Source organism: Tenebrio molitor, chromosome 3 (assembly GCF_963966145.1).
Source record: "Tenebrio molitor chromosome 3, icTenMoli1.1, whole genome shotgun sequence".
NCBI lineage: Eukaryota > Metazoa > Arthropoda > Insecta > Coleoptera > Tenebrionidae > Tenebrio > Tenebrio molitor.
Window position 1 is genome coordinate 8,779,063 of NC_091048.1, and position 10,611 is coordinate 8,789,673.

At 39.8% G+C, this 10,611-nt stretch overlaps 1 protein-coding gene, 1 non-coding gene and 1 pseudogene across 2 annotated transcripts; 2 read left to right on the plus strand and 1 right to left on the minus strand.

Annotated features, from left to right (window-relative positions):
- On the plus strand, window positions 1-73 carry TRNAR-UCG (transfer RNA arginine (anticodon UCG)). Its single transcript has one exon. It is a non-coding gene; the product is annotated as a tRNA-Arg (tRNA).
- Window positions 74-5,292: 5,219 nt separating this feature from the next.
- LOC138125283 (brachyurin-like) lies at window positions 5,293-6,171 on the minus strand (annotated as a pseudogene).
- Window positions 6,172-7,211: 1,040 nt separating this feature from the next.
- LOC138126235 (brachyurin-like) lies at window positions 7,212-8,215 on the plus strand. The gene is made up of 3 exons (XM_069041956.1): window positions 7,212-7,304; window positions 7,352-7,563; window positions 7,608-8,215. Exons 1-3 carry the CDS (start codon window positions 7,248-7,250, stop codon window positions 8,149-8,151), a joined length of 813 nt encoding a protein of 270 aa, XP_068898057.1. The 5' UTR covers window positions 7,212-7,247; the 3' UTR covers window positions 8,152-8,215.
- Window positions 8,216-10,611: the final 2,396 nt, after the last annotated feature.

A 10,611-nucleotide genomic window follows, 5' to 3' on the forward strand; every position in this document is an offset into this window, starting at 1 on the left:
GACCGTGTGGCCTAATGGATAAGGCGTCGGACTTCGGATCCGAAGATTGCAGGTTCAAGTCCTGTCACGGTCGCATTACTTTTTTTTTCATAAAATTCAACGCACTTCATTAATTTACACTACTTTTGCACAGTTTTTTTAACACTGGTTCAATAAATGCTTTGGTAAATCAATTTAACGTGTAGAAGTGAAAATGGAAGGAACAGATAACATAAGACGGAAACGTTTTGTAGACCGCTGTCGCAAAGCTGGCAATTCCAGCGGCACTTTATGTCGTCCTGTAAAGAGAAAGTCTAAAGACTAATACTTAGTCCTTGTGGGACCATAACCTGTTATACAGCGTCTATAAGGTGCCTAACTCTAGTACCTAGGGCATTCCGTAAATACCTCTTTTAACTTGTTGCGAAAGCTGGACTTTGTCCGGAGCTTCCACATAAAGTCACATGTTATTGACTTAAGCCATTGCTATAATTTATTCAAGCTTATAAGTATACAGTGTCACGTAGTGGTGGTGTTTCGCTCCTCTGTCGGTGTTTATGGTAGGAAGGTGACTGGAAACAATATCGGCGGGGCGTCCATATTAAAGAGTCGAAATTAAATCTGAGATATTCGAGGTATTAGCAAAGGTCTCGGCGTGGCACATACGGCGGGCAGTAAAAGTGATTTGTGACGGTGGAAATCCTCCGCATTGCAAATCCTGTCCTATTCTTCTCTGGTCGTTGTGCGGGATTAACCGATTCCAATTATTATTCCGTACGTCCTGATATAATTAAAACAACGCAACGGGTCAGCTAAGGTGGATGCAGCCTTCCTCTAAAAACCGACTCGTACACTAATTCAGGACCACGGCAGGACAATGGGCGCAAAAAGCGCCTCGGATGCGGGACGGCGGCAGAGGGGGTGGACGGCGGCTCGTAATTATAAAATGATGGAGCAATGTGGTGTGTCGCCGGCAAAAACCGGAACTCTGGATCAGACTCGAGCTTCGGCCGGATTGACTTTTTTTCAAAGACCCGGATCTGGAGAAGGACGCATGAAGAAACCAAACTGATTCCTAGATTGATTCGTACGGATTTTGGTTGTCAACGGCTGTTAAAAGTAGGTCATTTATCAGTAACATTTTTTTACTTTTGGGCTTTGTTGTTTTGAACAAAAGTGACTGTGGCTGTAGTGTTTGACGATGTTCATTCAACCAGAAATCTTAAAATGTAAATAGAAATTTTTTTTAACGTTTTGAAATGAGGAAAATGTGAATTGGTGAGGACTTCGTGAGAATCTGGATCCTTTTTTTTTATCTTGTGCTTGAAGACGGTCCTGCCGATCGGCCGAAAAGTCCGTCGTCCCATCCGCCCCGCGGCCAATAATTCGTCAATGCAGCACGAAAACAGAAAATAAGACGGCGGTAAGCTTTCGATTTAAGTTCGGGTCCCCCGTTGGAGGCGGCGCAGCGGCTTTCCCGAAGGTAGTTCCGGGGGGATCTGTAGATAGCATTGTATATGAGGTCCGTTAGACTGGACATAGTTTAAGCCGTCCCATAAACAAGCGGCTATCTGGGCATCAGTCGGGAACAGTTCAGGCTCGCGTTGCCTGATCCCCGAGGTAAACATCGTAACTTGCCCCTATCATGCCACCGTTGTACGCTACCACTGATATTGCAAGAAAATGGAACGGACCGACCCGTACTACTCGATATCTAAAAATAATAATAGACGGGAGATGACGAGATTTACTTGCACGTGGGGATGGGACGCTTGATCTTACCAAAATGTTGCTATCAGTAGTTGACATCAAGCAAACCAATCAATTAAAAATTTTAAACAATATATTTGTATCCTGATGGACTCGCACAATAAATCGTAGTACACTTAGACGTCCCTCAAAGTAAGTGGATCGCTGTGCCAAATCTCACGCAGGTAACCAGAAGTACAGAATACTCACTAGGGGAATAGTCCAACAACATTATTTTCAACATAGCAAAAATAAAAGAGTTATTGTGTTTGTGTTCTCTAACAATAAATTAGTATTTTATTTGTAATTAGAAGCAGATATTTTACTAAAAAAAATAAACTTACATTTTTGTCTCTGGCGATTCATTGATATACATACTTAATACAAATTAAAAAAACTCCATTGTGTGAAAAATATTTTTCTCCCTACCGGTTAGAAATGTAGGCTGTGGATACCTCATTTGAGGTGAGAAAATTCAACTTTCTCGCTAAGGTAAGAAAGTTAATCATGAAATGTTTATGGTAAAACTGTACCAAAATACAAATGTCAAAAGTGTCAAAAGTGAAATAAGTTATTGATAAATGAAAGCCAATTCAATGAAGTAAGTTGGTAGGTCAATCATATAATCTGGAAAATAAACAGATAAGCTAGGTAGGTAGATTACTTTACCCTGTTTATATCAAATTTTCGAACAAACCTCAAATCTTCAAATGCGATGACAAGTTAATTAAACAAATAACACAGCCTACTATTCAATTCTCAAAATTTTCGTTTTAATCACGAATATAACCATCTTTTTTGACTTTTTTCAACAAAGTTGTGCCGGTAGGGAAAAAAATTGTATTCAAACCTTGTTAAGAAAGTGTCCTTGCAGACCTTAGGCACTTACAAACCTCGTCTACGACTCGGTTTATAATCTTTGCCTGCGGTCTGCAAGAAACCACTTTCTTACCTTGGTTTGAAATATACTATTACCTTTACTATATCATAACAGGGCAGTAAATGACGATTACTACAGTATCGATAAATAACAGACAATATTAAATACATAGAAGGTGTTTCAGGTAACTTTCCGAGATCTACGCCGAATGTATGCAACTCAATATTCAGGAGTCACAAAATGCTTCATACCAAAAAATACAATTTAATTATCATATTTTTGGAAACCCCTGAATTTAATAAAAGGTATATTTATAAATGAAAGAAGTATTACTGGTAGTATTTAAAGGTCGTCAGGGTCGGAAAGTTACGTGAAACACCTTGTATATACGAGCGGAAATTTTATATTATCTACCTAGCCATGAAAAAAACAATTGACGATCTCAAATTTTTGCTGTGAAGTTGGTGTGATATTTTGATGCTTACTGACCAAATTTGGTTCACATCCAAAGAGTGTTGTTGTTTTTGTAGCCTTAACTAACAAAAAATGAGTGAAATTCAGCTAGAACATAGAGGCGTAATCAAATTCTTGGGGAAGGAAATGGACCCAGGAATATTCACCAGAGGATTAATGTGTATGGGGAAGATGCGACATCATATTTTACCATAACATTTTGGTGCAAACAATTTCGATGGGGTGATTGTGAAAATTCTCAAGGACCAGCGGAAAAGAATGTTTTCCTCTTGTACATAATAATATTAAATATTTTCATTTTGATTATATCATTATCATTAGATATTTTAGCCCGGTTTGGCTTCTTTCCAAAAATTTTTTTAATGGTTACACAGCAAGAATATTAATTTTCTGGTGGCCTTGTTGTTTCCGAACGTTCGGGCTCAGGTGGAAGCTGACCTGAGCGTTCGGCTGGTCGTGGAGGTGGTTCTTTTGGTGGCGTTGTTGGTTCCGGATGTTCGGGCTCGGGTGGAGGTTGACCTGAGTGTTCGGCTGGTTCTGTGGGTGGTTTTTTTGGTTCTCCACGTTCAGGCTCGGGTTCGTCGGGTTCTCGGCTCTGGATTGGTTCAGGTTCTGCTGGAAGAACTGTGGAATGCGTGATTTCACAGGATAGGTCACCTCGTCGTGGATGTTGTTCTGCGTTCGTTTCAGCGGTTGGAGTCTCGAGATCTCTGTCGCGTTTCTGGTCAATTGGCCCTGCAGATACGTCTGGTCATGCAATTGCGGTGGTTGTTTCTCTACGTTCGCGCTCGAGAAGGGGTCTTGAGAGTGGCGCAGGCCTCCAGCTTCTTGGGGAGGAACTCCGGCTGCATCGCCAGTCGTCATAACTCCGACAGCGTCCTCTTCGTCGAAACGGCATTTATCCGGAGCTTCGCGTTTGACTGGCTGTTGGTCTCGTTCTTGAAATTGATCTTGGTGGTTAGTGTGGTCGTTCGTGGTGTCGCGGGTTTTTGTGTCAGGAACGGTCACTATTAGTACTGAATTTTCATCCTGAATGCCATAAATAGACATTTTGGTTAATTCGTCTCTTCGCATGGCCCCAGATATTCCCATGATTGAAATGACCTAGAAAGGGGCAGATGATACAACTTATCATAACAGAACATTTACCTTCCACAATAAATAATTTGCATCACTAGCTTTTTCTAAAAATACATTGATCTGGTCTCGTGTCAATACCTAAGGCGGGTTACACACGGATGTAGATGTCGTGATACATGCACGTGCATACATCAGCATCATCATCTACGTTCCCTTTTGCGTAATCTCTTACTTGCCGATAAGAATTGCAACCTGGTTCAATCAAGATTTTAATTATTTCTCATTGAGTCATTTTTTTTTTTATTAGTACAGATAAATATCTTTCTCCACGACCGTTAATAAATGTAATAATTCCGAAATCATTTTTAATAATAGAAAGTAAAAATTTTCCCCCTTGAGATTGAATATTTATTTTGAAACACTTGTTTCTTATATTCTACAGTGAGTTTTTTTTAAGACTGGCCATAGGGTTTTACATGCTAATTTTTCAACCCGCTGTTAACTTTTGTTCTGATGAAAATATTCAAACCATTTTTGGAACAAAGTTGGAAGATTTTTCAAACTATCGGATAGATTACAATTCAATATCCCAAACTGTTGAAAAAGTTGTGAAAAAAATATTTTTTAGCGCGCCGAAAGCGTCCAAAAGTGGAAATCGTCAGGTGCTGGTTGAGCCGACAATTATTATTTCGGTGCCCTGAAAATATTTTTTCACAACTCTTTCGACAGTTTGGGATATTGAATTGTAATCTATCCGATAGTTTAAAAAATCTTCCAACTTTATTCCAAAAATGGTTTGAATATTTTCATCGGAACAAAAGTTAACAGGGGGTTGAAAAATTAGCATGTAAAACCCTATGGCCAATCTTAAAAAAAACTCACTGTATAATTATGCTCAACGAAGTATGTATATAGATTGCCATAGATTTCAAAACTGTCAGTGTCAGATATCAATGCGAAGTCCTCATTGTTTTGTGACAAGTTTTAACTGAAATAAACAAAAATTATTCAGATTTACTTGTTTTTGATTCATACTTTCTGGTCGTGGAGAATGATTACATGGTCGTGGAGGAAATACAGTATACTATTTCGTTGGAATGGTGTTAAATAAAAATTGCAAGTCATCCAGTTCGCTCTTTATTACTGAATTTTTACAACAGTGTTTTCACCAATCCAGTCCAAGAAGCTGGTCACTCTTGTGAAAGCCGAGGGGTACCCAGACAAACAATAAGTTATTCCATATGAAACGATTCCAGTTTGGGTACCATCGAGGTCCGCCGGAGTCACCACTGCACGATCCAGTTCTTTCAACTCCAGACGTACAAATAGTAAACTTGATGACATTGTCATAATCTCTGAGACCCTCATTGCTGATGACCTTAACGTCAACATAGTTGAGAACATCTGAGAAATTTTCGTCGAAACCATCGGTCAAACCCCAACCACTAACCCTTATTATCAACGTCAGCTGTTGTTGGGAGAGCAACAGGTTGAATGGTATCACTCAAAGTGACAGGTTCTGCTAGTTTAATTACAGCAATATCGTTGCCATCATAGTATAACATCCTGACTGGTCATAGTAATTTCACCGTCGGCAGGTTCGCCGAGGGCGTGGGCACCTAGGGACACCAAGGCTCTAACCATACTAGAAGAAGTGTCAGTAAAGGTGCGAAAAGAAGATTCGGGTACTCGCTCTTCACCGCAGTGCCCAGCCGTGAGGACGTAGTTTTCCGAAATGAGCGAACCACCACAGTACCACCCTTCATTCTCGGTGTACATCTCGAGGAAGGCCTGAGAAGGGATAAAATGAGGCACTGCTTCTTGACCGCCGATGGTGCGGGGCAACACGTTCCTGCATTCGCGGAGGATGTGCTTGTACAAGTTGCGGAAGCGCAATTTGGGTACCTGAGAGAGTCGATGGAGATAATCGGTAGAAGCAGAGCAAGATTTACCTAAGGGGCAGCTGTGGCGAAAGCCACAAGGGCCAAAAGGATCACAGCGAACCTCATTTTTGTTTATAATTTGACAAAACTTAAATAAGTTGCTTATATAGGTACCGAAGGAGTGATTATCGAGATGAAAGTATAAGAAGGATTACTACGACTGTCAGACTATCTAAGTGTGTTTTTGTATTTCGAGAATTAAAAACAAATACATATAGAAACTGATTTATTGGCATTTTAGTTTTCCATCAAGATAAAAATGTATTAGACAATATAGACTCGGTACTACTTTTCCGATTAGCATTTGGATTTGAAGAGCAGCTCAGGTGTTGCGATCTAGAAGGCAAGGCAAGGCTTTTTTGATTGTTGATGCAATCCTTAAACTTATGATGTTGGAGTTCTCGACAGTCCATTCGAGATTTCAGTCAGTACCTGTCTAAACACAGATGAGATAGACTTAGGTGTGGTCTTAGACTCAACCTTATAATTTATTCAACATATCACCTCTATTTGTAAGGATGCCCTTAGTATGTTAGATTTTTTGAAAAGAAACATTAGCGCATTTAAAAACATTGATTGCTTAAAGCTTGTTTTTACCTCCTTTATACGTAGTAAGCTCGAATATTTGGTCTCCGCATTATGATACACATATTGTTGCTTTAGAAAAAATCCATAGAAAATGTTGTAAGTATTTATATTTTGTCAAGCATGGTTACTACTCTGTACAAGGTTACCCCCATACTGCGCTACTCTCCGGTCTGCTGGATTAATGGAGAGAGTGGAGAAGAAAATGTTTCGATGTGCGGTAGAAACACTGGAGACTATTGTTTTCCAGGATTTTCAACAGCTTTTACCAGGATCACTAACTATTTGGACTGGATAGTTGCCAACTCTGATGTAATCTTGTCACCCTAAAATTTCTAATAAACGGCCCAAACATTGTGCATTTTTTATCGCTTCCAAAAATAGAATATTACATACTAGCAGGTCAAAAATTCATGTTTATGTAGAAACCAATCTGAAGTAGTTTTACTTGAGAGCCTATTTCCGTCCATTGTCACTCTTTTTCAAAGATGATCTTGATAAGAGCAGACGAAATATATATACTCGTACAAAAATTTGCAAATTAATCAGTCTTCAAGATGAAAACTGCAGTCGTTATCCTCGCTCTTGTTGCTTTGGCAGCCGCCGCCCCAAAAGTAGATATATTTTATTTTCGCTTAAACCCTCCAACGGTCTTTTTCAGCCAACCAAGTTGAACTTCCGCAACTTGTACAAACAACCCATCAAACCCATCGACAAGCCTGTGCCGAGGATCATCGGAGGCCGCGAGGCCACTCCCCATTCCATCCCGTTCCAAGTCTACATCGAGATGTACTCCGCCGACGACGGGTGGTACTGCGGTGGTTCTCTCATCTCCGAAAACTACATCCTCACTGATGCACGTTGTGCTTACGGGTAAGTTCTGTCGTACTCAGATCTTTGTGTTATAAATCGTTCAGAGGTCGCCATTGCAAAGTCATTTTGGGAGCGCACAACATCCAACAGGACGAGAACACCCAAGAGGTACAAATCGCTGCTAGCTTTATTATCCACGAAATGTACTACGGCCGCCAACTCGCCTACGACATCGCCCTGATCGCGCTTTCAAGCCCCGCTTCTTTGTCTGACGCTATCCAACCAGTAGGTTTGCCTAAAGATGACAGCGACACCTACACTGGTGACACTGCTAGAGCTAGCGGCTGGGGGTTGACCGATGGACAGGGAAGTACCATCTCACCTGTCTTGAACTATGTGGACCTTGAAGTTATTAGCCAACAAGAGTGCGAAGATGTCTTCGGTTCTTTGGAATCATCCATCATTTGTACTTCTGGAGACAAGGGTACTGGTATCTGCAGTGGAGACATTGGCGGTCCCCTTGTTATTAATGGAACCCAGATTGGTATAGCCTCCTTCGGAGTGGAAAACTGCCCGAGCGGCTCTCCCTCCGGCTACGTTAGAATTACGAGCTTCCTTGATTGGATAGCAAAACACACCGGCCTCTAAATTGCCAGAATGCGTTTATGGGAAGAAGTACTAAATGCTTTAAAATAAACTTGAATTGCTTTTACCTTGATTTTATTTTAAACTGAACCACAACTTTGAGCCGACTCTTTCATCAACTATTCCTTTCTGGTTTTTTCAATGCGGCAGAGTTCTTGATTGGAGATTTAAGATTTCTTTTAGCAAATTATGAATTGAGAAGTCGCAATTGTACGAACCATGGAGGTACTATTAACAGGAGGGAGCACTATTTGAAAAAAGCGGAAATGAAGCCTAAGTGCGCACTGCCATAAAGTGGTACTAAATACAGAGTGCAACATGTGCCTTTCCAGTTATATTATGTTTATGATTTTTGACTATATTACGCTATATGTATACGGAACTATAAATCTTATTAGTTGGTAGTCAATGCTCGGTTTCAAATCCCTTTAGAGGTTGATCGAAATGTGGTATCACAAATAAAGCTGCAGAAATAATTTCAATTCATTGCAGCAATAAAAGGGGACTTACCTCAAGATTGTGGTGAATGTAAATAAATATTTCGAATAAATTATTGATTTTGACAATAAAAAATGCAATCCTGGTAGTTTTTGATGGGATATTATCCAAGGGAATTATTTAAAACCGAAACGTCATTGTGGCAGTAGGAAGTAGATACTCAATACAATCTGACATAAAGGCATTGTTGTCTTTTGGTTGCTAAGCAATTAACTTTCATTACAGAACTTTAACTAATTATTTAATTATTACAACAATAAAATGGTGCAAAAGCTTCCAAACAGTGGGGAACAATTTTAAATTTTTATTTTTCAGAAAACCATTCATGTTGGGAAAAAATGGTATTAAGGTTTTCGACCACATTTTCCCTCACAAACTCACCCTGACATTCTTGGGAGACCATTCCCTAACACCTTGTATACTTAAGAAACAAAGTGATGTCATAATTGTTGTGCGGTGTGTATAAGTTAATTTATAAAATTGCGAGTCTTTTAAAATAATGTAAAACATGTAAAAAAATAGATATGTACAGTTGTGGCCACAGAATTTTGGCCGTCACTTGTCATTCCATTGATGTAAAGCAGCCCTTACGTATTCGTAACCTCACTTTCTGCTATTACAAATTACAAGATTTGTCATTTTGACGCTGACTGACTTACATGAAAACAGGAATATTAGCTGCACTTTATTGAAATAGGGTATTGGTGGCATGTTTGCAACTACGAGTTGAATGAAGTAGGTATGATAATGACACAGTTTTGGGTTTCAATTCCAAAAATCAATCATAATGATAATAAAGCATGGAACTACATCCATGTTTTTTTAATTGACATGAAAGTGATGGCCAAAATTCCGTGACCGTTTAACTGTATTCCTAGTTTTATATTAATACGGTTAATAAGAACACTAGTTAACAAAATTTCCCTTTTTTTCTGTTGCCGTAAATTTAATGGCTAAATATGAAAGTTATTGAGCTCTTTTTTTATATCTGCCGTCAAAATCTTATCAACAGCTCGAGTTTTTGTGATTTTTTCCAATATTACCTCAAATAATGTTTCGGTATATTTTGAATGAACGTTTGGTCGGCGCGGTCCTTTGATCCGTCTCTGGACGTGCGGGGTGGTTCCTATATGACTCGATCAATCCGGAAAACGGCACCCCTTCGTGAGCCGCGCCAACTTTCACTCGTTGCTCCTACGGCTTCTGTATTCGAAAAAGAACGTGGCGTACCTCGGTAGTACCGCAAAAAAATTTCACTTCGGACGCGCGAGCGCCTTCCGCAAGGAGTTGTCGGGGGAAATGCTTTTTGCGCGGACTGTTCAATTTGGTGAAATGAGAAAATTTTTAAACATAACAGTACCTACTAAGTATTTACTGCCCAACGTTTTGGTCAAAGTGTAAAAGTCTCCACTCTCCATCCCTCTAGCAACCCATTGTATTTATGCTTCCTGTTACGTATGATGTCGATATTGAAGTTCTCGAAGGACCGTTTTAGTTTGTTTAAGGTATAAACGTTTGCCAAAGGGCCGTGAATTGAAACGACGTGTTGTTTCGTGAGATGTTTAATGTTATCTGTTACTTATCTGTTTGTTCTTACAAAAACTGACTAGCAAAAAAGGAGCTGCACTGCTGGCAGGTAGGGACGATATGAAAAATTTAACATGAGCTCAACCACTTCCAGCTATTTGCGTGGCTTTCTTTATCGGGGGTTATACTGTATTGAGGTATGTTTCGCCATTTATGTATGCTTGCGTAGGTGGACCAATTCTACAGTGGGCTGGTGTAAACAGGGGTGTTTTTACGTGTTTGTAAAGGGTTGTTCCCACTTGTCCCATCCCAAATTGAACGCTTTCCTGAGGTAGCTCCGTCAACAAATCTTTGTCACGGTTTTGTTTACATTTTTCCAGTTTGGCTGTAAATGTAAATTCTTGATCCTACCGCGAGGTTGTCTTTTTGGGGTTTTGC